General features: G+C 51.1%; 1 protein-coding gene across 1 annotated transcript; it reads right to left on the bottom strand.

Annotated features, from left to right (window-relative positions):
- Window positions 1-65: 65 nt before the first annotated feature.
- Window positions 66-27,665, bottom strand: LOC133252910 (L-gulonolactone oxidase). The gene is made up of 12 exons (XM_061425913.1): window positions 25,258-27,665; window positions 24,179-24,280; window positions 22,062-22,187; window positions 20,710-20,804; window positions 20,249-20,339; window positions 17,241-17,426; window positions 9,034-9,141; window positions 7,901-7,977; window positions 5,554-5,703; window positions 4,555-4,719; window positions 1,621-1,711; window positions 66-846 (listed from the first exon to the last, which is right to left on the bottom strand). Exons 1-12 carry the CDS (start codon window positions 25,258-25,260, stop codon window positions 718-720), a joined length of 1,323 nt encoding a protein of 440 aa, XP_061281897.1. The 5' UTR covers window positions 25,261-27,665; the 3' UTR covers window positions 66-717.
- Window positions 27,666-27,884: the final 219 nt, after the last annotated feature.

Below are 27,884 nucleotides of genomic sequence, written 5' to 3'. Positions count from 1 at the left end.
ATCAAGGAGCCTTCTGTTCCCAAAGGATTACCTTGGAGATGGAGAGGAAGGAGCAGAGACTAGACTAAATGAACTCTTGGCCTTTATTAAAAAGAAGGCAAGGAAAGTCCCCCTTTCCAAACATCCCTGGAATAGACATGCTGCAGGTTGGGCTATGGGAGGTCAGGTGGACAAGTGGACCCCCTGAAGAGAACAGTCCCAGGGCAGGGCACATGCCTCTGAGCATCTGAAAGACCCTGGAGGGTGAAAGGAAGCAGGGCACAGCACACACGACCTCTATGTCTAAACGTATGCTGGTGGGACTCCTCCTTATGAGGGTAGGCAGGGTGACCCCTGGAGCTCCAGACATCCAGCCAGCAGGTGGAACCTGTGAATGGCCGAATCCTTACCTCCTAGATACACAGAATGTTTGGGGGCTTCTCTGTGTCCTGGGAACAGGATGTGGTGACTGCAGGCTTGGGCCAAGAGGATGCTGCTGGAGAGGTAAAGGGATTTGGTGCTCTTCCTTACCGAGGGTGTTGTGAGGATGAAGGAGGCAGGGGATGCCCAGACCCAGGTTCCTTGCTGTGGGTCAGAGAAGCTGTGGGTGTCCTGGCAGAGGGCCCCAGGGGAGACGTCTGTTCCCCATCAGGACAGCGGGACACTGAGCCTTCAGCCCTGTGGCAGGTGGGCCTGGAGGTGGGATGAGGTGGGCTAGACTTGTTTTCTGTTTGTGCTTCAGTAGAACACTTTCTCCAGATAGGCGTTCAGGAACATCCCCGTGGGGTCCAGCTTTTCTCGGATGGCACAGAACCTCTGGAAGGCCGGGTACATTTTCTCAAAGTCCTTCCGGGTGCAGTTGTGGGCCTGAGGAAGCAACCGGAGACAACAGGCCTTGTTTCCCGGAGCCGGCATTTCAGCGGGGCTGCAAACCTGTGTCTGTGTGCCTGCATGTGTGATCCCCCATCCCTTGGCACACACAGAGCACATGCGTGCAGGTATATGCATGCACACACTCATAAACCCACATGCGTGTACCACACCCATGTCTGCATGTATGCACATGTATACATGCATATAGGCTCATGCACAAACACATGTGTTATGTGTGTGCACATACGCACACACATACATGCATGCACATACATATACTGTGAAGAACCCAAACAGGAGGGAGGAAGTTCTTGGAAAGCAGAGAAGGAAGCGGTTAAAATGCAGTATTAAAGTTCCCGTTCCATTTGCCATTGGGCAGTGGAGGGGGCTCTGGCCCCAGTTCTACTGCTAATTAGTAGGTCCCATCATCTCTGAGAGACCCCTAGTTTCCTGTCTGCTGAATGGACTCATTGCCTTAGCCTGCTTATAGGGTTTCTATGAGAATTAAATAAAATGAAAAGTGAGCACTAAAAACTCGAAGGGAACTACAGTCACTGGGCTGCTGGAACATGAATGCAGAGAAGCTGGTTTAGTTGAGGTGGTGGAGGTCCTCCTTCCTCTGACTTGCTCAGCTCACAGTTTCCCCAGGAGGTTGGAGCCCTGGGCAGGCCGGACAATAGGGAAGAGAGGCGCCCTCTGGTGGAAGCCCTGGCTCACAGTAGCTGCCCAGCTCCCACCCATGGTGAGGCTCCAACAGACGCGTCTTACCTTGGCCCAGTGGGGCCTGCCTCCCACCTTCTTCATGATGGTCTCATAGGCCAGCCAGTAGTCCAGCCGCGGTACGTCCTTGCCATAGGGCCTGAGGAGGGGGCAGAAGGAGGTGAGGCTATGCTCTTGTCTTGTGTGGTCTCACCCATGGTTATCAGGCATCTTGCCCAGCACTTGTCCACACAGCACGGATGGCAGTGACTCAGCATCCTGCAGCTTTTGCTCAGATGGATTTGGAAAAAGTTTACAACCTCTTACATATATTTTAACTGTCAACTGAAAGTTGCTGTATTTTTGTTGTTGTTCAGTCATTCAGTCATGTCCGACTCCTTGCAACCCCATGTGTATGAGTGTGAATAATTTTAAATTAATACATTTTTTCCCTCTGTGTGTGTGTATATATACACACACACTTATTTGGGCTTCCCTGGTGACTTAGTGGTAAAGAATCCACCTGCCAATGCAGGAGATGCGGGAGACATGGGTTGGGAGGATTCCCTGGAGGAGGAAATGGCAACCCACTCCAGTATTCTTGCCTGGAAAATCCCATGAACAGAGGGAAAATCCTATGAACAGAGGAGCCTGGTGGGCTACAGTCCATAGGGTTATAAGAGTTGGACATGACTGAGTGACTAAGCATAGCACATACAGTTATTTAAAGATTTGAATTTTAAATCTAAATAGTTTAAAATGTAAATGTAAAAAATTTAATGTAAAGATTATTTAAAAGATATATACAAAAAATCTTAATAATAAATAAATAGATATATAAATATTTCTATCAGAATCACCTCATTTGATGTATGGAAATCACAGCCAATATAACCTAGTTGGTCAGTCCTTGCTGCAAAGTCAGACTTACTGACAGAGAAGAATCAGAACTCACAAAAACTCAAATGTTATGATGCAGCCCCCAGGCGAATTTTCTTGCTTCTGAATTTGCATTCACAGGGACAAAATGGACAGACATCTTGAGGACTGAGCCAGGCCCTAAGTTTGTCCCTGCGTGAAATAAGCTGCCTTCTGTTCAGTGTGGGTTTCTGAAATTCTCTTTTCTGGCTTCCGGACCCCCCTCCAGGGCAGCGCCCTCTTAAATTGTCCCTTGGGATCCCCTGAGTTTGGGGGTATTTTACAGATGGGAGAAATAAAGCATAGTAAGATTCAGGCTGGGTGAGAGGTGGTCTGTTTGTCTTTTACAAAGTCAGGGAAGGACTAGTATCAGTGGTGGATGGGAAGGAAGATAGATGTGTCTTAAGCAAGGAGTTTTAGAAAAGATGAGTTTCTTAAACTGTGTGTGTCCTTAAGCCTCACATGGGAGGTCATTGCCCAACCAACTCAGGAAACAGTAACACAGTATGAGCGTAAGGTGTCTGCCTATGGCCTGGCGGAGCTGGCTAGATGGGCGCCGTGTTCAGGCATAACTCTGTTTTCTGCTGAACTGAAACCTGGCCTCACAGTCCTCAACCCAATGTTCCGGGCTCTCAGAATCATTGCCTAGGGCAGCACATGAGACAGCATAAACTTGTCATTCCTTAATATCAGTTTTGCAAAGGGTAGCTTTGCATATTAACATTAATATTAACATTTGCCTGTATTTTCTTTTTTTTTTCTTTTTTATTCTTTTCATTTTTTAAAAATTTTATTAATTATTTTTTTCTAAATTTTTAAAAGAAAATCCATCCTGAACCCTCCTCCCTCCTCCCTCCCCATACCATCCCTCTGGGTCATCCCAGTGCACCAGTCCCAAGCATCCAGCATCGTGCATTGAACCTGGACTGGCATCTCGTTTCATACATGACATTTCACATGTTTCAATGCCATTCTCCCAAATCTTCCCACCCTCTCCCTCTCCCACAGAGTCCATAAGCCTGTTCTATACATCAGTGTCTCTTTTGCTGTCTCGTATACAGGGTTATCGTTACCATCTTTCTAAATTCCATATATATGCGTTAGTATACTGTATTGGTGTTTGTCCTTCTGGCTTACTTCACTCTGTATAATAGGCTCCAGTTTCATCCACCTCATTAGAACTGATTCAAATGTATTCTTTTTAATGGCTGAGTAATACTCCATTGTGTATATGTACCACAGCTTTCTTATCCATTCATCTGCTGATGGACATCTAGGTTGCTTCCATGTCCTGGCTATTATAAACAGTGCTGCGATGAACATTGGGGTACACGTGTCTCTTTCCCTTCTGGTTTCCTCAGTGTGTATGCCCAGCAGTGGGATTGCTGGGTCATAAGGCAGTTCTATTTCCAGTTTTTTAAGGAATCTCCACACTGTTCTCCATAGTGGCTGTACTAGTTTGCATTCCCACCAACAGTGTAAGAGGGTTCCCTTTTCTCCACACCCTCTCCAGCATTTATTATTTGCCTGTATTCTCAGTCACTCAGTTGTGTCTGACTCTTTGTGATCCCATAGGCTATAGCCCACCAGGCTCCTGGGATTTTCCAGGCAAGAATACTGGAATGGGTTACCATGCCTTCCTCCAGGGGAATCTTCTGGACCCAGGGAATTGAACCTGTGATTCCTGCATTGGCAGGTGGATTCTTTACCACCAGAGGAGCCCATTACGTATTACATATTAATTAATAGTACATATTAATAATATCTCCAATAATAACTAACAATTATAATTATTATATATAAATAAAACAATTCTAATTAACAATAATATTATATATTAATTAACATTAATGACCACATTAACACAGTACAGCTAGAAAGGGTAGTTGTTGGAACGGGAAGGAGAGAGACTATTTTCTGCTGCTAGGACCAGGGAAGTCTCCCTGGAGAAGGTGGCATTTGAACTGGCCTTGAAAGCTGGGGAAGGAGGGAGGGGCCCTTCGAAGCGCAGGGACCTGCTTCCGCAGCCCCGCCCCTTCACTACCGCCTTCCCCAGCCCCGCCCCGCCCCGAGCGAACCACTCACCTGTACATGATGATGTTCATGTAGCAGCTGTCGCGCTGGAAGCAGGGGCTCAGCAGGATGTCGTCCCCGCGAGTGAAGCGTACCTCCACGGGGTAGTGGGCCACTACCTTGGGGTTCGCCTCCAGCATGGCCTTCAGCTCCAGCAGGGCCTCTTTGGTCTTCTCTCTGCCCTCGGCCCAGGGTGGGAGAGGGGATGGAACCCAGACCTGAGGAAGGGGCCTCCGGAGATGTCCCATGAGGCTCAGCATGGCCCCCAGGAAGCCCCTTCCTCATGGCTTCTGCTCTTAAAGTCCTTCTCACAGAAGCAGAGAGCTACCTCCTGCTCCTGCTCCAGCCCCCAGGACCCCCACCCAATTGGAGGCTCTCCTCAGGTCTCTTTTCTGGCCACAGCTGTCCCAGGCCGTGGCCTCCTCTTCTTCAGATAGGATCAAGCCACTCTGATGCCAAGATTCCTACGTTTTCTAATAGTCCAGCCCTGAGAGTCTGGTGGCCCCAGCCCCTGAACACTGTGACAGAGGGATCTCCTGAGCCCTGAGCACTGATCCCCCTTTTCCTGGAGAAAGACAAAGAGGGGCAATTCAGAGAGGAAGCTGCAGTGAGTCGGGTACAGACCTAGCCTCCGTCTCAAGAGGGTCCCTCCCCATGAAGAGGCCCCCAGCCTGCCAGGTGGGCTCTGCTAACGGAGGGACTGAACACAGGGTACAGTCTTTCAGAAGAACCAGATGCTGGCCACAAAGCCCTATGTTTCAAGTCTAAACCTGCTCTCCCAGCCTCATGGCTGGAGAGGGGCCAATGGGGAGAGTGGAGTGGATCCCCTGGCTGGTTTCCCGAGAGGCACAATGATGCAAGGACACTGAACGGGGATTTGGAACTTTCCGTTTCCCCCAGAAATAACAGGTAGGATGGGGAGCCTGGTTGGCAGTGCATAGGCTATGAGCAGGACCCAAAGGGAGCTATATGTTGCTGACCCACCCGCAGGGTGGCCCACTCGGCCCTTACCTGGGGATGGCCCAGTCCTGGACATGCTGCTTGAAGCGGCACTCGTAGGTGAAGATCTTATGGCTGAGGTTGCAGTTTTCCTTCTTCCCGTTGAACAGGAGCCAGAAGAAAAAGCGATTGATCCAGCCCACAAGGCCTGGCAGGAAAGTGCTGGGGGGCAGGCCAGAGGGGTCATGATCATCAAATTATCCAGCGGTTAAGTACTGGCTGTGTTGTGGGCAGTGGACCGAGTCCTTTACAAACCGGGGCTTCGTTCTCTACATCCTGTGCCACATGTGCTAATCTGCAGCCTGGAAATCCCTCCAGGGAACCTGAAGATCCCCCTGCAACACTCTCTCTGTGGCTGCCCAGGGCTCCAGTTATGGATTTTAGCCTACGTTTTATTCTTCTCTCCCTCTTTAATGACTAGGTTGTTTTTAGTGTTAGAGTGTTTCATCTTAATCGTGATTTAAAAGAAAAAAAACACATAAAATTTAGCCTCTTAACCATTGTTTAAGTGTGCAGTTCCGTAGTGTTAAGTATATTCACATCACTGAGCAGTGGATCTCCAGAATCTTGCAAAACCGAAACTCTTGTCTCCATTAAAAATTAACTCCCCATTTTTCCCTCCAGCCTCCGGCAACCTCCATTCTTCTCCCACAACCTTCCATACTTCCTGTCTCTGTGAATTTGACTGCTCTGGCTGCCTCGTATAAGTGGAATCCTCAATATTTGTCCTCTTACGTGTCTGGCTTATTTCAGTTTTCATCATGTCTTCAAGATTTGCTCACATTGTAGCCTGTGTCAGAATTTCCTTCCTTTTTAAAGGCTGTCTGGTTTTCCATTGCATAGCTATATGTCCCATTTTGTTTAGTCATCAGTTGGATAGTTATGTTCACTTTTTGGTTGTGAACACAGATGTGCAAATGTCTCTTTGAAATTGTGCTTTCAGTTCTTTCTGACATATAGTCAGAGGTGGAATTGCTGGGTCATAAGGGAAATTCTGTTTTTAACTGTTTGAGAAACCTCATACTGTTTTCCATAGTGGCTACACCAGTTTATATTCTCACCAACAGTGCATGCGTCCTAAGTCGCTTCCAACTCTCTGTGACCCTGTGGACTGTAGCCCGTCAGGCTCCTCTGTCCATGGGATTTCTCAGGCAAGAATACTGGAGGGGGTTGCCATTTCCTCCTCCAGGGGATCTTCCTGACCCAGGAATCGAACCTGTGTCTACTGCATTGGCAGGCGAGTTCTTTACCACCGAGCCACCAGGGAAGCCAAATCACCAAGACCCAATCCATCATTTAGCTTTCACCACTGCATCCTTGGGCACATGGCTCAGCAAGCGGCCCAGAGCTGCAAGGGTGAGGCCAAGTGGACATGGTTTTCAGAAGCTACTAAATGAGAGCCACATGGGCGGGGCTCACAGGCCATGGAGCTCCCTCAGAGCATGTGTCCCGGCCCGGGATGTGGCCACTGTGATTTAGAGCTCAATTTATTTGGATGCTTCCTGGCTTGGACTCCACAGACACAGGTACATAAAGCTGCCAGGCTGCTGGGATGGAAGGGGAGAGAAGTCTGGCTGGGCATTTTCCACTCTCACCCCCAATCCATCATCTGATGGAGCAATGGCCTCCAGGCTGGACTCACTGTCTTTAATAAGACACCAAAGTCTCCAAGATAAAAGACTAGATGGATACACTTTACAATAAGTTTAAATATGTCTATACACCATAAGGGCTTCCCAGGTGGTAAAGAATCTGCCTGTCAATGCAGGAGACACAAGAGAAGTAGGTTTGATCCCTGGGTCAAGAAGATCTCCTGGAGCAGGAAATGGCAACCCACTCCTGTATTCTTGCCTAGGAAATCCCATGGACAGAGGAGCCTGCTGGCCTACAGTCCAGGGGGTCTCAAAGAGTCTGACACTTAGTGGCTGAACAACAACAATAGCAGCAACATACTTTAAATATGTGTTGCCTATATTATTTATGTGTATGAAACATTTCAAAAGTTTTTATCAGATGCCATTCCACGTCTTGGCTGAATATAGCATCACTGCTCAAGGACCCATAGGCCTTCCTCATCACTCATAGTTATGTGTCTGGTGCTTGAGCCTGAACACAGACTTCAGGCTGGGAAGGAGGTAAGAAACTGGACAATAGGAAGGTTCACATCACCCATGAGTCAGGGTGTGCAGCCTGGGCATGGGTATTTTTAAAAAAAGCTCCACAGCGTTGGAATTCACTGCTCTGGACCATGCAGACAGACCCAGTTTGCATGTCTGAAGGTGGGATGTTGTTCTCCTGATGGACCACATCCCCAGAAGTAGATGGCAGGTGCTGGGGAAAGATACAGTAGCATTCCTACCTGATCCAGAGTAGGAACTCCAGTAAGTAGAATCCAATAGCGTAGTCCCAGAACCAGTTGGCTGAAGAGGAGGGCGGCTGGGAAGCAGAGTCTGTGGTCAGTTCCGAGCTGGAGCTGAGTGTCCCAGGAGAGTGTGTGTGCTGGGGGAGGGGGAACCCACTTGCCAGGATGATTGAAAGCCTCATTCTTGGTGGCACTGCCGATCCCCATGTCCTGTCCCCTTCTGTTTCGTGCTTATGTGATCGTTTTGCTCAAGACCAAGAAATGCCTATGTCTCTTCTCTGCAGAGCTGATGAGCCTGGTGTTCAGCAGTCACCCTTTATGAACCCCATGCCAGCCCCATACACATAGTAGGTGTTCTGGCCTTTGCCTGACTTGTCCGGTCAACATTTTCCTGCTGCTGCTGCTGCTAAGTCGCTTCATTCGTGTCCGACTCTGTGCGACCCCATAGATGGCAGCCCACCAGGCTCCCCCATCCCTGGGATTCTCCAGGCAAGAACACTGGAGTGGGTTGCCATTTCCTTCTCCAATGCATGAAAATGAAAAGTGAGAGTGAAGTCGCTCAGTCGTGTCCGACTGTTAGCGACCTCATGGACTGCAGCCTACCAGGCTCCTCCATCCATGGGATTTTCCAGGCAAGAGTACTGGAGTGGGTTGCCATTGCCTTCTCCAACATCTTCCTAAGTGATGGCTTTATTTTATTCTGCTGAGAAGCAGCCTGTTTGCCAAGGACATGGTGGTGAGGAGACAGAACCATGGGTTTCTTCCCCTGGGGGGTGGGAAGGATGGGGTGCTGGAGTGAAGGTGGGATGCGCTAGCTGGCTTCTGAGGTCTATCCTGACTGCTTAGGACTCATTAGCCAGTCCTGCCAACACCACTGTCTCTGCTTCCCACATCTGGATTGTCCCTTGACCTCCTACTCCTGTATCCCTGCTCACAGACTCATGGACCCTTACTGGGACCACCTTCCCTCTCCTTCCACCCTCTGGCATTTAGTGCTTCTCTCCTCATGCTCAGGGATGTTCACCCTTTGCTTTTCCTCTCATCTCTCACCGATCATCAGGATGATAATAAGTGTTAGGTGCCCTGGGAGCTGGGCAGTGTGGGGGAATGGGGAAGATGCCCACAGCTACCTTGTTGGTGTGGTCCTGGTAGATTACACTGACATTCTCGCTGTGTGGGAACCAGAGAAAGCGGAAGTATTCGGATTTCTTCAGGTGACTGTCCAGGTTGTCAAGAACCTGAGAAAGGAGCAGAGATTGTGTTGGTCACATTTGATGGTGGGGATGCTGGAAGTTGGGCCCCCCCATCAAAAGAAAATATCCCAAATTGTCCTAACATTGCCAAATAACAAGGGGTGTGTCCTATAAGATGCTGGACGTCAAGTAGTAAGGAATCTATCACCAATGCAGGAGATGCAAGAGACACAGTTTCGATCCCTGGGTTGGGAAGATCCCCTAGAGAAAGGAATGGCAACCCACTCCAGTATTCTTGCCTGGATAATCCCATGGACAGAGGAGCCTGGTGGGCTACCATCCATGGAATCACAAAGAGTTGGACACGACTGAGCACACGCATGCCACGGGCATTAAAATGGTCCACTTTATAGGTTGACTTCATTGAATTATGCAGAGGATAAAAATGAGTTCTTGGTTATCCTGACTTGAACAAAGACTAGCTGTATAAGTTTGGGCAAGTGCCTCAATTTCCTCATCTGCAAAATAGGATTAACAACAGTATCTATGTCAGGATTGTTATGAAGATTAAACACACTAATGCCTAGAAAGCCCTTAATGTGGTGTCATGAACACGGTAAGCTCCATACAGGAGTAAGCTGCTGCTGCTACTATCACTCTTCCACTGTCGCTGGCAGCCTCACTGTCATCCTCTCTTATTCCCACAACCCCTGACACTGCAGTGGGCTTTAATAAAATGAACAGGAGTGTCTGACTCTGAATGGCTCATCCGTATACGTCGAGATGTCACAGAGCAAGTCATCTCTCCCTGACACCCATCAGGCTGACACATGACAGATTCTGAGCCAAAGGAGATGCAGATTTGGGGTTTGACAGGCAGCTGGGAGGGAGGGGGAGAGTGCTGGTTTTGGAGTAAGTTCTGGATTCAAGGCCTGGCCTGGTGACTTGGCAGCTGCACAACCTTGCCGGATCTATATCCCTGGAGCCTTGGTTTCCCACCCTCCCCAACAACACATGGGCAGTTGTACAAATGAAATGAGATAATCTATGCTGAAGCTCCTGAGTAGAGTGCCTGCCTGTGGCATGTACCCAGTGGAGAGTTTAGGTTCTGAATGTGAGCAATCCTGGCACACATCTGGGGATCTAGCCCTATTCCCCACCAGGTTCCCAGCTGCGAGTTTCAGGAAGCAGCATCTCTTCATCTGTAGAACCAAGACAGAAATAGCTTTCTGTCCTTTTCTTCCTTCCTTCCTTCTTTCCTTCCAGGACTCTTGTGAGAACCAAGGGAGGTCATGGATGTGAAAGTAGTTTACAAGCTGTAAACACAGCAAGGAGATCAAACCAGTCAATCTGAAAGGGAATCAACCTTGAATTCTCATTGGGAAGACTGACGCTGAGGCTGAAGTTCCAATACTTTGGCCACTTGCTGCCAAGAATCAACTCATTGGAAAAGACTCTGTTGCTGGGAAAAATTGAAGGCAAAAGGAGAAGGGGGCAGCAGAGGATGAAATGGTTGGATGGCATCACTGACTCAATGAACATGAAGTTGAGCAAACTCTGGGAGATAGTGAAAGACAGGGAAGCCTGGTGCGCTGCAGTCCATGGGGTCACAAAGAACTGGACACAACTCAGCGACTGAACAACAACAAAAACCACCTGTGATTTCCATATCTGGCCAGAAAGGAAGGAAAAACCAAGGTGAAACACCAAGGAATGAGTCCATCTAAAACTTCAATTTGGAGCACCTGGGAGCAGTGGAATTTTAGGATTCTGGGTCCTGGTCATCACTTCAGGGAGGACCCCTGACTTGTTAACTGATGCTTGATGGGGCCCAGGAGATACAGGAATGGGCGGACCATTGTCACCTTCCAGTGACCTGGCTGCCATCCCGAACCTCCCCTGCCACACGTGAGCCCAGGCTGTGAGTCACCCGATTGCATCTCTGTTCATATCTCTCCAGCCTTCCCCTAAAATCGGTTCCTGCTAACGTGGCTTAGTCCAGGCCCTTCTTAGCTCTCAGTGGCTCTTCTGCACTAGCCTCATAATTTTCCCCATTTTTCATCTTTCCAGACAACATCCACAGGGAAGCATTCCAAGACACAGCTCAAAAATCCCCAGCAGGGCTCCATTTCCAATGGAATCGAGCCCGAATAGTTCAGCACTAAGAGGACTTCTTCCACACACTCTGTCCAGTTCTGTTGCCACTGCCCACAAGTGACCACGTGAAAAGGGTCAGATCTGAATTCAGATGTGCTGTAACTCAGATGCTCAACTCAACCCCACCCCTACCCCCACCAATGCTGTCTCCTTCCATTCTAAGTGGTGTTTATTTATTATATTACATCCATCCCAGAAGTATATTACAGGTACTGAAGCATACATCTGTCCTGAAAGTCATCAAGCCTCTCATTCACATTTGGTTTCTTCTCGAGGGCAGACATCAGCACATTTTTTTCTGTTAAGGGCTAGATAGTAAATATATTAGGCTTTGCTCTCTCTGTTTCCTCACCTCTGCTGTGGTAGCATGAAAGCAGCCACCGACAATACGTTAATGAGGATCGTTGCGGTGTGTCAAGAAAACTTTATTTATAAAAGCAGGCAGTGACCCAGATCTTGCCTGTGGGCCAGTTTCCCAAACCCTCATCCTATCCGCTGCCATAGGGACTTGGACACAGTAAATGCGGCAGGGTTCTTTGCTGTTGTTGTTCAGCCGCTCAGTAATACCCGACTCTTTGTGACCCCGTGGATTGCAGCACACCCGGGTTCCCTGTCCGTCACCATCTCCTGGAGTTTGCTTAAACTCATGTCCATTGAGTCGGTGATGCCATCCAACCATCTCATCCTCTGTCATCCCTTTTTCTTCCTGCCTTCAATCTTTCCCAGCATCATACCTTTTCTAATGAGTTAGCTTCGCATCAGGTGGCCAAAATATTGCAACTTCAGCTTCAGCATCAGTTCTTCCAATGCATATTCAGGGTTAATTTGTTTAGGATGGGCTGGTTGGATCTCCTTGCAGTCCAGGGGACTCTGAAGAGTCTTCTCCAACACCACAGTCTGACAGTATCAATTCTTTGGCGCTCAGCCTTAATGGTTCAACCCTCACATCGTACATGACTCCTGGAAAACACTATATGGACCTTTGTCCACAAAGTGACGTCTCTGCTTTTTAATATGCTGTCTAGGTTTGTCGTAGATTTTCTTCTAAGGAGCAAGTGTCTTTTCATTTCATGGCTGCAGTCATTGTCCACAGTGATTTTGGAGTCCAAGAAAAGAAAGCGCCCTATGATTCCTTATTGGAAGAGGAGGCCCTCTTCTGCTGGGCTGTAGATCCGTGAAAAGTTCAGGAAGAAACACCAGGTCCCTGTCACTATCACTTCCATCCTGACTGGGTGATGGACCCATGGCCCATCTCCTCTGGGCAGAACTATTTCTCCTGGGAGGATGGGAACATGGTCTGGAGCTCTGCCTGGAGGATGGGACTGAGAGAGTGGAAAATCCCCCTTCCCTCCTGTCCCAGCCTCCGGGGCCTTCCCAGGTTGCCCAGAATCTCAGCAGTAAAAGTAACGGTGGCACCCCTTTCAGGGCGCCCAGGTTCCCACCAGAATGGAGTAATGGAGCCACTTTCACAGCACACTTTGTGCCTCTCTCCTGGCATCTGTCATTTCTTTTCCTCCCTGCTTTAGAGGGACAAGGCATATCTTTCCTCCCATGCTAAACTCCAAGCTCCTCCAAGCAGGCAGCATGTACCCCCCAGCTCTGTGTCCCTGTGGTCCCTAACTGAGCATTGTGTGGTCACTGAAGGATGGAGCCCCCTGCCCTGGACCCATCCCACTGTGACTCTCTTCAGGGCCTACAAACAATCCTATCTGGGGGAGGAGGGTCCCCAGGATCATGTTTCCTCAAGTCTAATTGGTGGTTCCTGGGAGCACCATCAAAGCGGGTGGGCCCCAGAGGAACATCTTCCTTGGAATGTCATTGGCAGGAAGGGTTCTAGAGGGTTCCATCCCCTCCAAAATTAGCACCCTACTGAACTGACTCACGAGAACTGATTACCAGGCCTGTGAGCAGAAGCTGAGGGCTACCTGTCCCATGGTTGGGGGTTACCTAGTCGTCACTGGCCAGCCACTCAAGAGAGTGGCGGGCATTGGGATGCTGCTGACAAGGTTGGTGTGTCCCAGGGACCAACCCTGCTTCCTGCGGCACGGGGGGAGGCGGTGACGCAGGCAGCCGGCTGTACTTCTCACATCTCATTATGATTTGCATGGCATAAAGGGCAAAGGTTGACAGCCATTTCCAAAATCCTCCAGTCTTCTCTCTGACTGTGATTTCATACCAGTTGGACTGCAGAAAGTTGGGAATGCTGAGACCTTGTCATAAGAAGCCAGGGAGGCCACCCCTTTCTTGGCCCCTCTGCCCAGAAGCACTGATTCCAACTCTCCCTTCCCCTCATATGGCTTTGAGCGGCCTTCAGAAGCTGTGTTGAGGTGCAGATAAGAGAATCAGACCTGGGAAGCAGGGAGCTGCGTCTGAGATGGACCACACACAGCACAGGGGTGGGCAGGAGAGGGTAACCTCAGAGAGGGGTGGATGTTAATAAATTCTTCCTTGTGGCTCAGACAGTAAATCTGCTGTCAATGTGGGAGACTCGGGTTCGATCCCTGGGTAGGGAAGATCCCCTGGAGAAGCGAATGGCAACCCACTCCAATATTCTTGCCTGGGGAATCCCATGGACAGAGGAGCCTGGTGAGCTACAGTCCATGGGGTTGCAAAGACTCTGACACGACTAAGTGATTAAGCACACATTGGTTCTCAGGCACCTGCCTGCTCCTGGAAATGAGGTCTCATCATTTTTCTTTTCGGAAGGAAAACATTCAGGGGGAGCAAGAGTGAGGAGAAGCTGCTCCAGTGACAGTTTTCTGATCAGTCACTGAGCAGACTGGGAGCAGGGAGCAGCCTGGGACTCGGCTTCCCACCTGCATATTACTCTTCCTCCCAAGCATTCCCAGCCCCTTGAAGGGGCCCTTTAAAGGCTGCTCTGAGCGGAGAGGGTAAAAGAGAGTTGAATGCAGGGCCATGGACAGCACACGCCCCTGGGAGGAAATCATAGGGTTGTAAATGCCACCCACCCTCTGCACAGTCCTTGTTTGTGGCCAAAACTGGGCGGAGAAGGCTTGTCCATGGGCGTGATGGACACTGATGATGGGCCTGGTGGAGACCCATGCAGCTCCGGGTGGAAGAGCAGCCAGAGTTGTGCAGAGGAGAGAGAGAGAATCCACAGAGGACCTGCTGACTCACAGAAGAGGAGGAGGAGCAGCATCTAGCCTTGTGAGCCCTCGAGGGATGGGCCGGGGTCACAGGGGAACGGTGGGGGAATCCACACCAGGATTCATGCCCCTCCCCAGGGATAAGACCCAAGAACATCCCCAGATGCTCCAGGGGAGAGAAGGACCCTCTGTCTCCAGGGTGGGGCACAGTTTTGTATCCAAGTGCTGCACTGGTTTATGTAATGTCAGGGCTGGAAAAGACCTCAGGTTCATCTAATCTGACCCTACTTTTAAAATGGCCAAGAAGGGACTTCCCTGGTGGTCCAGTGGCTAGGGCTCCATGCCCCCAATGCAGGGGACTTGGTTTCGATCCCTGGTCAGGGAACTAGATCCCACATGCTGCAACTGAGACCTGACCAGACAAATAATTTAAAAAATAAAGGCTCCAAAAGTTTGAAGGGCTTGGTCCAGGTTCCACAGAGGGAGCTGCACAATCAGGCTTGGGGCTGCCTGCCTCCCCAGAGCCCCTCTAAATACTCACCGAGCATTCATTGCTGTGTAATTGTGTATGTGTGTTGGGGATGGGGGACAGCCTGAGATAAGACTGCAAGAACCAGGCCTTAGGTGTGGTCAGTCTTAATACATCTCTGCCAGGTCAAAGGAGGAGCAGGAAGAGGGTGGAGTCTGTCTGTCCACTTGGTTCTAATGCCCTGGTAGGAGCCCCGGGGCCAATCCTACTGGCAAAAGAAGAAGCAATCTCTTTATCTCTGGGTCAAATTATTCAGCTTAAAAATGAACAAGTTCTGACCTAAGTGAGAGGCCGGAAGGTGGTCCCTTTCTTATTGAAGGTGATCTCTGCCCATCTCCCTTCTCTGCCTGAGATGCCGACCCCTTAACCTGCCCACCGCTCCATTGACACCATGCTCACTGAAGTCAGCAGTGATCTCCTGATGACCAGACCCTGCTGTTGCTCCCCAACTCCTCACAGCGTTGGACTCGTCTGGCTGCTCTGCTCTGGACTGAGCACTAAGGCTCCCTTCTCTCCTCAGCCAAGCCCTCTCTCTGTGGGTGACCACATCTACTCTCACGGCCTGAGGGGAGTGTCGACCTCTGCTTTGCGCTGAATTGCATCGACCTAAAATGCAGCATGTAGAAGCCCTCATCCTCGGCATGTGACTGTATTTGAAGCTAGGGCCTGCTTGGAGTGAACAAGAAGCTTAGATCAGCCCCTTAACACTGGTCTGGGGATGTGACTAGTTGAAGCAGGCTCTTGAGGTGGCTCAGAGTCTGGGGTGGCTCCAGGTGGACTGGTTCTACCCTCTTGGAGCTCCCTGGCTTAGCCACACAGTATCACTGCCAAACAATTCCACGAAATGTCCTTGTAATCCTTTCTTGGGCCAAAGCATCAGGCAACTCATTTGCCAAGACTGGCCCACACATGCTCAGCATTGATGCTCTAGGAATCAATGCCGCATCCCCTCGACCAGCATCCCCAACCTTTTTGGCACCAGGGATTGGTCTCATGGAAGACAAGTTTTCCAAGGACCAGGACAGGGGTAATGGTTTCTGGATGATTCAAGTGCACTTTATTTCTGTCATTACTACATCAGCTCCACCTCAGATCATCAGGCATTAGATCTCAGGGAATGGGGACCCCTGCCCAAGAGCATCCCTGGAATCACTTTGTCAGCCACCAGTGGAGAGTTCTGGGGCTAAAGTTCCACAAACATCATGTGTGCTCAGCTGCTTCAGTTGGGTCCGACTCTTTGCAGCCCCACCCACTGTAGCCCACCAGGCTCCTCTGTCCATGGGATTCTCCAGGCAAGAATACTGGAGTGGGTTGCCATACCCTCTTCCAGGGGATCTTTCCAACCCAAGGATTGAATCCGCATCTCCTGCGTCTCCTGCATCTCCTGCAGGCAGACATTTTACCGCTGAGCCACCAGGGAGGCCCCACCAAACACCATGCCTCTGCATAAAGGACCTTCTGCATTTAAATCCTTTGCTGTAAGGTTTATAATGTATTAGAAATTCCAATGGTAAGGATTTTTTAGACCAGATGCTAGATAACAGAATTTTCCATTTTTCACTGACTAGGTACCCTGGGGAGCGTGTTTTGGTACTGAACTAGATACTTTACAAGTGTTATCTGAGTTAATTCTCAGGTTCAATCCTTTCAGGTAAACATGATTTACTCTGTTTTTGCATGAGGAAATGGGCTCAGCAAGGTTAAATGGCTGACTCAAGGTCACAGCTTGGGGGTGGTACTGCCAGCATTCAGTTTGACCCCAAATTCCACCATAACTATGTGGGGCCAGTAGTGTTCACATCACTACCAACTCCATCTGTGCAGAGGGTCTACTCATATTGAATAGTGAGTTGACTATGGAGGAGCTCAGATGCTGAGGGACTTGGAACCATAGATTTGAGTCCTGTAGCTTAGCAATTACCAGGGATAGATCCATGTTTATCAGGCATTTCTGGTCTATTGCATGCTATCCATCCATCCATGCATCAATCCATCATCCATTCATCCATCCATCTGATCATCTGTCCATCTAGTCATCCATCCATGTATCCATTCATCCATCCATCCAATCATCCATTTTCCCAGCTAACCAACATGGGTTTTCATTCATTCAAAAAACAATCCTATCATTCAGAAGCCATCCTTTCTGCCCCTCATCATCCAGCTCCTCTGAGCTCCACTGACCTGCTCACAAAGGGATACTGCCACAGTATTCTGGGGTCAAGGAAGGGCTGGTGAGGTCAGCTCACTGCCCCATTCTGGGGACCTGCAGAGGAGCTCAGAGGAGCATGACTTATTAATGTCCTCCATTTCTTTTCTGAGGCTGAGCAGTGGCAAAGGAGAGACAGTACCTCTTTCAAGGTTGAGGGGAAGGTGGTCTCCTGCAAGTGGAACTGGGGCACACACTGCAGTGTGACTGTGAGGATGACTCCGAGGCAGCCCAAGTGCACGCGCGCAGCCTGGAACACCTCTGCGTTGCTGGACTCGGAACACTCGAGAATGGTCCCATTGGCTGTCAGCAGGGTCAGTGCCACCACCTGGCGGTGGGAGAAGAACCACACTTCAGCATCCCCAGGCTTCTGGCAAACCCCTCACTTCCCTGTTTGTCCTTGCAAATGAGGCCAAGTGTCTCCGATTCCCAGATGTACCTGGCCATGATTCCCACCATGTTTCTGGCCCCAGAGACTTTCCCAGCTAGGTCTCCAATCACAGCCCGAGGGAGCCTCAGTCTTGGGGGAGGGTAGAAGGAGAAATGGAGTGAGGGGGGCTGTTTCTGGGTGGCATCAGCCCTCAGCAGGGAGGGGGCCCATCCATCACAGGCATTTCCATGGCACCCCAGTGGCTTGCCCTCCCCCAGCTGCCTTGCTCATCCTGTGGATTTCAAAGTCAGGATTCAGCAAGCTTGACCTTTGCCCGGAAGAGAGCTAAGATGAAATCAACTCCAAAGAGCACGAGGCCCTGGGTGGAAATGGCTCATAAAGGCAAAGGGTGTGCATGCATCTGGGGGTCCGGAGCTGGCTCTGCTGTCCCAACACACAGCCCTGGGGACCAGAGTCCCTTGCAGGCTGTCTGCTCATTGCCCACCTGAGCACCATCTCAGCCAAGTCTAGTCCATTTTCTCATTTGGGGACCTCTCCCTTGCCTTAGGAACTAGATTCCCCTACTTGGCTCTACCAAACGCAGAATCTCTGGGCTCTGCAGAGTGGGCCGCCCAGTTGGAGACAGGTGATGAACATCACTCTCCTTGCCCTGGGCTCCTGTTTCCAGAGGAACCCTCTTTCATTGCCTGCTGAAGTTCCTCTCCACACTCTGCTATCTGCTTACTGGGATGGAAATTGCTTTTGACATGTGCGGTTGGTGGCAGGGTGCCCAGGGTGAGAGAACAGATAAAGCTGAACTAATTCTGGTTAACAGCGACCTAAACCAGAGAAGAGAAACTGGCAGAAGTGGGGCACAGTGGCCTGCTGTGGGACTGAGGGCGTTAGGATGGTTTTTATTAAAAACACAAACAAACAGACTTTGTTGGAGATTTGGGGATGAGCTGAGCACTGGCCAGTGAAACACAGCAGCGGGGTCCAGCAATAATAAAGGTGGGCACTGACTCACCAGCTGTGTGATCTTGGATGTGTGACTTAACCTCTTTGTTTCCTCATCTGTGAAATGAGGGTCATAACCAACTCAGAGAGACTGGGTGAAGCACCCAGTTAAGTGCCTGGGGGACAGTAGATATTAAAGATGCCAGTGTCTTCCCCTTGCTCCCTGCCATCAGCATAAGTGTAGAATTAAACAGAGGAGCTCTCACCCCCATGTGCCAGGGCCTGTCTTACTCACCTGGGCTTCCTAAGGGAAAGAAAGTAAAAGTGAAAGTCCCTTGTGAAAGTGAAAGACTCTTTGTGACCCCATGGACTGTAGCCCACCAGGCTCCTCTGTCCATGGAATTCTCCAGGTAAGAATACTAGGGTGGGTTGCTATGCCCTCCTCCAGGGGATCTTCCTAACCCAGGGATTGAACCCAGGTCTCCTGCATTGCAGGCAGGTTCTTTACTGTCTGAGCCACCAGGGAGGCCCAAGAATACTGGAGTTGATAGCTTATCCCTTCTCAAGGGAATCTTCCTGACCCAGGAATCGAACGCAGGACTCCTGCATTGCAGGTGGAAGGGGTGGGGAGTTGATAGCTTATCCCTTCTCAAGAAGATCTTCCTGACCCAGGAGTCGAACCAGGGACTCCTGCATTGCAGGTGGAAGGGGTGGCTCCCGACGCAAGTGTCGTGAACTGTCATTGGGCCCCCAGGCTCTCATACACACTGTCTCATTAACCCCCAACCTCCTACAGGTTGAGGAAGATTCTCTTGAGGTAACAGCTGAAAACAGGGATGCCCAGATGAGTTAAACAACCTGCACACATGTGCACACCCAATGCATGTGGGAGGCAGGTTTTGGCCCCACATCTGAGTCCCAAATCTGTGCCCCATACTGGATTCCCATGAAGTTTAAGAAATACTTTTGGGTGGGAACTTCCATGGCAGTCCAGTGGTTAAGACTCTGCCTTCCAGTGCAGAGGGCAGGGGGTTTGATCCTTGGTTGAGGAGCTAAGATCTCACATGCCCAAAACCAAAACATAAAAAGGAAGCAATATTGTAACAAATTCAATAAAGATTGTAAAAAGTGAAAGAAAAGAAAGTGAAGTCGTTCAGTCGTGTCTGACTCTTTGCGACCGCATGGACTGTAGCCTGCCAGGCTCCTCCACCCATGGGATTTTCCAGGCAAGAATATTGGAGTGGGTTGCCATTTCCTTCTCCAGGGGATCTTCCCAACCCAGGGATTTAACACTGGTCCCCCGCACCGCAGGTAGACTCTTTACCATCTGAGCCACCAGGGAAGCAAAGTGGTCCACATCAAAAAATCTTAAAAGCTTTTGGGTGAAGGTCAGATGTGATCCCAGGCCCATGTGCTCAGCTCCTTCTTGGCTCCTCCCCAACTTGCTAACCTGAAAAGGCCCTTCGCCCTGCCTGGCTTCCAGTTCAGAGCTTTCCCTGGGGATGGAACCCTTTGCTCTGCTTGCCCTTTTCCCCAGGGTGGCCAGGAAGCTCCCTAGAGATGGGGCTGTGTCAACACACATGGGGGTGCCTTCGTCACTTGTGTCTGCTGGGGACTCATGAGGTTCAGAGAGACAATGTTTCTGGAGGGCCTTGCAGAGTCTCCATCAGAAGAGAGACCCAAATGTGTTCAAGGCCCCCACAGAGCTCTGCCGACACCATGCTGGAATGCCTGCTTGTCAGGAGCATCGATGACAAGGGTGAAGGGGCCCTGACCCATCCTCCCCTCTCCCTGGTGGTCAGCATCGAAGCAAGTGAACTCACTTGTGTGGCCAGGATGCCGTGCTTGATCCCTGTGTTGTGGGTTCCAGACCCGATGACGCCACCTGCGGTCACGTCTGACACAGCTCCCAGGCTGGGGAGAGGAGGAGGGACACGGTTAGTCTTCCTGGGACAATATCTCCCAGGATTGTGGTGCGAGGCCCCTCAAAGCAGAACAGCTGATTCATCTCCTGCCTGGGAATCTTGTCCCCAGTTTAGCTTGCAAAGAGTCAGACATGACTTAGCAACTAAACAACAATTTCTTTCTATTCACATATAATAGCCCCTGGACACCCGGGGATGGGGAGATGGGTACCCTGTACAGGGATCCAGAGAAACAAGTTCATCCTAAAATGTGCTCCTCTCTGGCCCCTGTCAGATCCTTGAGTGTCTGGCTGAGGTCAGGGCTGGGAGTGATGGGCATCACTGGCACCCGCCCTGGGAGTGGGCGAGGTGGCTCTTACTTGGACAAAGCCAGGCCGTGCTTGTCCAGCTGGGGGTGCAGGTCAGCTAGGAGGATGCCGGCCTCCACGGTCACCTGCTTCTTCTCTGTGTCCACCTGCAAGAGACCGGCACAGGCTAAGGTGAGCTAGGCTGTCACCCAGCCCTCGTCCTGCAGCCACGCAAGGCTGTGAGTACAAGCATATCTGGCCCAGCCCACAGTCAGCCCAAGCTGCCTCCCGCTGCAGGCAGCCAAAAGGGCGTGCAGGCAGAGCCCTAGAGTGCTGGGGCTCAGGGACTGTCCTGTGCAACCCTTCTAGTCACAGGGGAGAGAAATAAGGGGCAGGGAAGAGAAGAGGTTTACTCAAGGTCACCTTAGGGCTGGGACTGGTGCTCAGGTCCCCTCAGCCATGTGGGAGAGTGGCTCTATGCCCTGAGACCCCCATGGCTGCCCAGGGGTGGTGGGGGAGGGAGGGGAGGAGTAGTCTCTCCATTTCACAGCATGGAGACTGAAGTTCAGGGACTCTAAGTCACTTGCCCAAGGTCACACAAACATCCGCAGTGGAACCGAGATAAGGATTCACATCTGTGGACTCCGGAACACACACTTCACTGACCCTGAGCACACAGCCTGGGCAAAATCAATTACCAGAGCCCGGTCCTCACTAATTAGCGATCAGAGTTAATTCCTGCCATGACTGATGTTTTGACCAGAGCATTTTCTACGGGGTGGAGATGGTTGGCCTGAGCAAATCAGGAAATACATAGTACAGAGAAATCTAGAATCTCTGCTAGCAGAGCTGGAGGGGTGGGTACCAGGCAAAAAAGACAGCTCAGAGGAGCTGGCCCTGGCAGGTGAGAACAAGAGCCCTGCACATGCCTGCACTCTCACTCCCTGGCAGGCTCCTGGTTGTGGGCGGGGCAGGGGAGGGTGTGAGACGCCTGGATTAATGTATCCCAGCACAGGGCTGGTGTCAGACTCCTGAGTCTGTGGCCAGCTCTGCCACTGGTCAGCTGTGTGACCTTAGGCAAGTCACTCCCCCTCTCTGATCTTCAGTTTCCCTATATGCAGAACAAGTTAGGTGCAAATCTTGGATTTGTCATGAATCCACCTTTGGGGGCCTGACTTGTGGACATCCTCTCTGTGGCCACAAGGATGCACACAGACCAGATGTGAGGCTTGAAGGAGTCCAGGGCAGGCCTGCGGGAGGTGAGGGTGACCACAAGTGGACCAGGAATGGGGGGCGTCACTTTGGGACTCAGAGGCCAGGAGGGGATGATGCATGAGGGAAAAGGAGGCTCCGCGTCCACCCTGGAGTCTGGGATGGAGTGGCATGGGGTGGGGCAGAGGCAGGGAGCCCAGCGCTCCAAGTACCTTGAGGACGCGGTTCATCTTGCCCATGTGGATCATGAAGCCGTCAGTGCAGGCGATGTCTGAGGGCGAGTGGCCACCGCCCACCACCTTCACCCGCTTGTTCTGCTGCCTGGCCAGGGCCAGCACCTGTGGAGGCAGCATCTGCATCAGCCTCAGCCCAGGCCTTTCTCTGCGAGGCAGCCGGGAAACCCAGGTGTTGCACCCCCAGTCCCCCAGGTGCTGCCTGGCTGGAAGCCGCTGTGCAGGCCACTCCAAGAAAGAGCTAGAGAGAAGGACCAGAAAGTGAGCGGGGTGCAGGCCAGCACGGCTTGGAACAAACTTCGCATGCAGGACATCAGCCCTCAGCTCAGTATGAAGCCTGTTTTCTCCGCATTCAAGGACCTCGGATCCATTCAAAGCCACTCCACCTCCTAGCCTTCCTCTTTTGCCCTCTCTACTCCACAAACATCCCCCACCAGCCACTGAAGACTCTGATCATTCTCCACCTGTCCTCCCCTCATCTCCCACTGCCCTGCCCCAGCTCCCTTTTGAGCTCCTATTCATTTTCCGGGTTGACACAGTGATCATTTTTCTTCATTTTTCTGCTTAAGAAATTGGGGGCTTCGAATCCGGGTTTAAAATCTGGCTCTGATACTTAGTATTTAATAACAAGGGGAAATTCCAAAGCCTTTCTGAGCCTGTTTGCCCATCTGTTAAATGGGCTAATAATCACTACCTCACAGGTATGGATGGGGACAGGTGAGACCACAGATATGAAGCAGGTGGTGCTGATCACCAGTGGTGACCATGTCATTCCCACCACTCTCCTCTGAGTGCCCTCACACACACGTATGAACAGGCTCACAAACACGTGAATCTCTCCCCTCTTTGTGGTCTGCTAATACTAGTGAAACATCTGCATCCTCTGGGTTAGTCCTATGCAACCTGTCTTAGGGGTAAGCCTTTCAAGAGCAGAGGTTGGGTCTTGTCCATTCGTTCATTCATTCACTCATTTATTCAACAATATTCATTAAGTGCTTCCTGTGTGCCCGATAAAGGGCTAGGTGTGCTAAGGATCCAATGGAAAACAGGAAAAATGTGGCCTTACATCCTTATGAGGGAGAGAGAAAAAGGCATGAAAAAGTTCATGTCAATGAAATAACTGCAGGTTTTGAATGCAGTGAAAGAAATAAGCAAGGAGCTGAGATGCAGAAGATGGGGACATCCTCAGATGAAGTGGTCTGGAAGTCTCTGAGGAGGTGATTTACCCTGAGTGCTAAAGGATGCAAAGGAGTTGGTCCCGTGAAAAGTGAAGGGACAGGCATCCCAGGCAGTGGGAACAGCAAGGGCTAAGATACAGAGGTAGGAAAAAGCTTGGTTTTTCCTGTGATCAAAAGTAAAGAATCCGCCTGCCAGAGCAGGAGATGTGCGTTTGATCCCTGGGTCAGGAAGATCCCCTGGAGAAGGACATGGCAACCCACCCCAGTATTCTTGCCTGGAAAATCCCCTGGACAGAGAAGCCTAGTGGGCTACAGTCCACGGGGTCACAAAGCTTCGGACAGAGATCAGTAGTGAGGCCATTTCAGGCCATGGCAGGTGGGGAAGGGGCGGTGGCCTGGGCTTAGTGACAACAGTGCTGGAGAGAAGGAGGTGGGTTCTAGAAACTTCCAAGCCAGGACTTGCTGAAGTCAGATAAGGGTAAAGAAAGGACAGTGACCTACTTCCTGGCTTCTAGTTTGAGCAACCAGGTGGTTGGTACAGAGTTAGGAAGACCGCAATAGAATAGGCTGAAAGCAAAGAAACATCAAAAACATCCTTTGGGACATCAAAGTTTGTTATGTCTCTGATGAAAGAAGTCATATGCCAATTTGCAGCTCAGGGAAGAGGCCTGAGCCAGAAATAACAACCGGACAGTCACTGGTGGACACCCCAGGTGGTCACGTGAGAGCAGAGTTCAGTTGGAGCCAACCCCATGGTGCTGTTGCCCGGCTAGCAATTCTGGGGTGGGGATATGGGTCTTAGCCGGGAAGTCCTCCTCTCAGCCTCCTCTCTGGGGGCATTTCTGATCTACATCTCCGGATGGAACTGGAGATCTGGTGGCTGGACCATCGGGCACTGTTCTGAGACAAGATACTCACCTCTCTGACCTCCTCCACGGACGTGGGCTGAAAGTACATCTCCGGGCAACAGCCATAGGTCCTTGCCCAGTTTTGGAATTTGACCCCCTTGTACCCGTGGACCTATGTGATAGGACAAAAGCTGGGTCACCTCCAGTGAGTGGTCTCAGGCTGCCTGACCCCCACCCATCCACTGCCCTGACATTGTAGAGACGGAGGCTGAGGCCACGGCACTGAGCCAGCCTCCGGTTTGCCCTTGTCACCCCTCTGCACCCCTGGGAAGCCTAAACACATGTCAGAAGTTCTGAAGCCAAGTGGCCATGTGGGGGCTTCCTGCTACTATTTTCCTCTATCAGCTCATGGCCGAGCGGGACGGTTGGGGGGTTGGGCAGATCATGCAGAAAACTCAGCGCTCTTAGGAGAAGCAGGGAGATGAGATCAGGGGTGCAGCTGGAGAAAGCAGTGTTTGGGTTCCGGCTCCAGTGTGGTGAGCCCTCTGAAAGACCCAGTAGTATAAGGTGCCCTGGGCTGAGTAGGACAATGGGGGAGGGGCTGCATGAACTGGCCCGGTGGCCCAAGAAGGAAGGAAACTGGCCTTCAGCTTTCCCACCAGTCTTCTCCTGCAGGAAGGGGCGCGTCTGGGAGACTCCATGGTAGCCTTTCCTGGCCTGGAAGCCAAGCAGGGAGCCCTGGGAAAGGGATTCCCATTTGAGGGACCTCTGCTGTGTGCCTGGATTCCTCCACATGTCATACCTTTTTAGGCCTTACAGCGATACCACTGGATGGATGATATCAACGGTCATTTTCAGGAGCAGAAACTGAGGCCCAGAGAGGTGCAGTAACTCCCCCAAACTCACACAGCAACCGAGTAAAGACACAGGAGCCCAACCCAGGCCTTCCTCTTCTATCCCTTCCCCAGCACCCCAACGGCTCCTCAGAGCCTCGAGTCCAATTTGAAGGCTTCCCTGTGGCCACCCCTCAGCCCCACGCCTGCCCAGTTTTGCCCCCTGCCCCAAGCCAGGTTCACAGGCTCAGTCTGGATGTAGCCGGTGGGGCTGACCGGCTGAACTGACCCGACCAGCAGTACCATTTGGCCCTACCATGGCTCCAGTGGTGGGTCAGTGGCCTCGGCTGACTCCGGCTTCGTCTGGGAAGAGAGCACAGGGCAGCAGGGCCCTGGGGCAAAGCAGAGGGGCTGGAACCAGCAGTGTGGTGACAGTGAGCACAGAAGCTCAGGGAGGCACAGAGGGGCCCGCCGGAGGCGGATCAGCAGTGTGACGACAGGCTCCACCCAGACAAACAGCCGCTGGGCCGGCCCTCCGCCCCTCAGCCCCTCTCAGGCAGCAGGGTGAAGAGGCAGCCTTCACAGGGTGGCCGGTTTTCCCTCAAAAGCTGTGGAGCTCTGATCCCAACAGGGTCTTTGGGGGCTTTCTGGAGCTGAAGGACCCCTGGCCTTGAAACTGAGTCCTTAATGCCACAGATCAGGGGAGGTTGTGACATGGGGCCCATGTGTCAGTTCATTTGTCAGAGTTGGGGGAGGAATTCACCAGGCTGCCCACTGCTACAGGGAGATAGGACAGGATGTTGGTGGCTGTAGTGGGGGGTGGTGTGCGGGGGAGGAGAGGGACCAGTGACAGCCCAGGCAGCCTTCTAGCTGAAGTCTTCCTTCTCCAGGCCTCAGGGCAGACAGACCCGGGTTCCTCTTTCGTGCTTTGCTGGTTAACCTCCATGAACCTCAGTTTTCTCTTCAGTAAAGCGGGGGCATGTGCCTGTGTGCTGAGCTGCTTCAGTCATGTCCAACTCTGTGTGACCCCGTGGACTGTGGCCCACCAGGATCCTCTGTCTATGGGATTCTCCAGGCAAGAATACGGGAGTGGGTTGCCATGCCCTCTTCCAGGCGATCTTCCTGACCGAGGGATCAAATCCACATTTCTTAGGTCTCCTGCATTGGCAGGCGGGTTCTTTACTACTAGTGACACCTGGGAAGCCCTGAAGTGGGCTTTTTTGCCTACTTCTCTGGGCAGGCATCAAGGTTAGAGCAGACGTCTGAGAAGCACTGGGACACAATCAGAGCCTGACATGGTATCAAGCTCTTGCATTTGCTCCCGGCTCTGAGCTTCCAGTGGCAGATTCCTTGGGACATTCCTGTCCCCGTCACTGCCCCTTGGCTCCATGCCTGGCGCCGCACTGGCCTCTGAGGCACGTTTGTCCAACAGAACAGATTAATCATCGCTGAGTACCTTGGCATCAGATCTGTCCAAGCCAAGAGCTGGGGTCTAGTGGGAAGTGAGAGCAACAACTCTGGGGTTTGAGAGGTGAGGCTGGGCTGGAGGAGCAAAGCTTGAGGTCAGACACATACATAAGTTCTGGGATGGAGGTGGTCAGAGTCGCACCTGTGTTCTCAAAACCAGGGTCTCATACAGCTGCCAGGCGCTTGTGTGTATCCATGTTCATGTGTGTGTGTGTGTGTGAGAACATGATCACACTCCCCATCTGCAAATGTATGTGCTGGGGGAGGGGAGGGGTGGCAGCTACATGCTCCCCACAGGGAGATCCCAGCTAGTGGAGATGCTGCTGTTTATGATCGCTTAGAGGCAGCTCAACAGCAGAGAGGAAAGAATGGGATGGGTAAGGAATCTGCAGAGCTCAGGGCCACAGAACAGAGCTGACTGGGAACAAGAGATGGAGCCCCTGTTATGGGCTGAATCGTGTCCCCTCCCCCACCCTTAAGTTTCTAAGTTGAAGGCTTAATCCCCAGGACCTCAACAGGTGACTGTGTTTAGAGAAGGTTTTTAGAAATAATGAGGTTAAAATGAGGTCATTAGAATGGGACTTGATCCAATACAACTGTGGATAAGAGGAGATTAGGACACACACACAGAGGCTTCCCAGGTGTTGCTGGTGTAAAGGACCTGCTTGCCAATGCAGGATGTAAGAGTTTGTTTCCCACACTTCAGGCAAAATGTGTCCTGCCCCCACCCACAAATGCCTCCTACAGCTACAGCTGAAGCCAGGTTTTCTCCTTTGGGCATATGCATTCCGAGGCAGAACATTCCAGAAGCTGGGTGCCATGGGTGTGGGTGCACCTGGATTGTGCCCCCAAACTGCCTGGGGGCCTTCTTCTGTGCTCCGCTGAGACCCCCTGGAGCCTAGAGTCACCCATCAGGCTTGCTCTGTTCACTCCACGCTGCGGCCCTTGCATGGAACTCGTCCTCCTCACCTCCCTTAAACCAGGAACATCACTCCTACAAATGGCCCTTATTGAAGGAAATAAAATGACATGAAAAGAAATAAGATCAGCAGAAATGGTGTCTATCAGTTAATTCAATCTGCGTCGCTGCCATCTCATGGTTGAGGTCGATGGTTTATTGCTTACTCCTTGTCTGAAGGACTCAGCTTGTTCTATACTTGCTGAGTCTTAACTTTTTCAAACATTTGCTGGCAAGGGAAATTAATGTTACTGTCCTGATGGTCACTGAAGCTCGTTTATATCTTTTCCCCTCCTATGCTTATTTTTTTTTGGGGGGGGGACTCCTATGCTTATTAATCAGTGAAAATGAGTCCTTAATATACAATAAATTAAGGGCAGGAGGAGAAAGGGGCGACAGAAGATGACGGTTGGATGGCATCACCAACTCAATGGACACTAGTTTGAAAAAACTCCGAGATAGTGAAGGACAGGGAAGCCTGGTGTGCTGCAGTCCATGGGGTTGCAAAGAGTTGGACA

Source organism: Bos javanicus, chromosome 8, assembly GCF_032452875.1.
Source record: "Bos javanicus breed banteng chromosome 8, ARS-OSU_banteng_1.0, whole genome shotgun sequence".
Classification (NCBI taxonomy): Eukaryota; Metazoa; Chordata; class Mammalia; order Artiodactyla; family Bovidae; genus Bos; species Bos javanicus.
The sequence above is the reverse complement of the archived record's forward strand: the minus strand, read 5'-3'. Positions and strand labels throughout refer to the sequence as shown.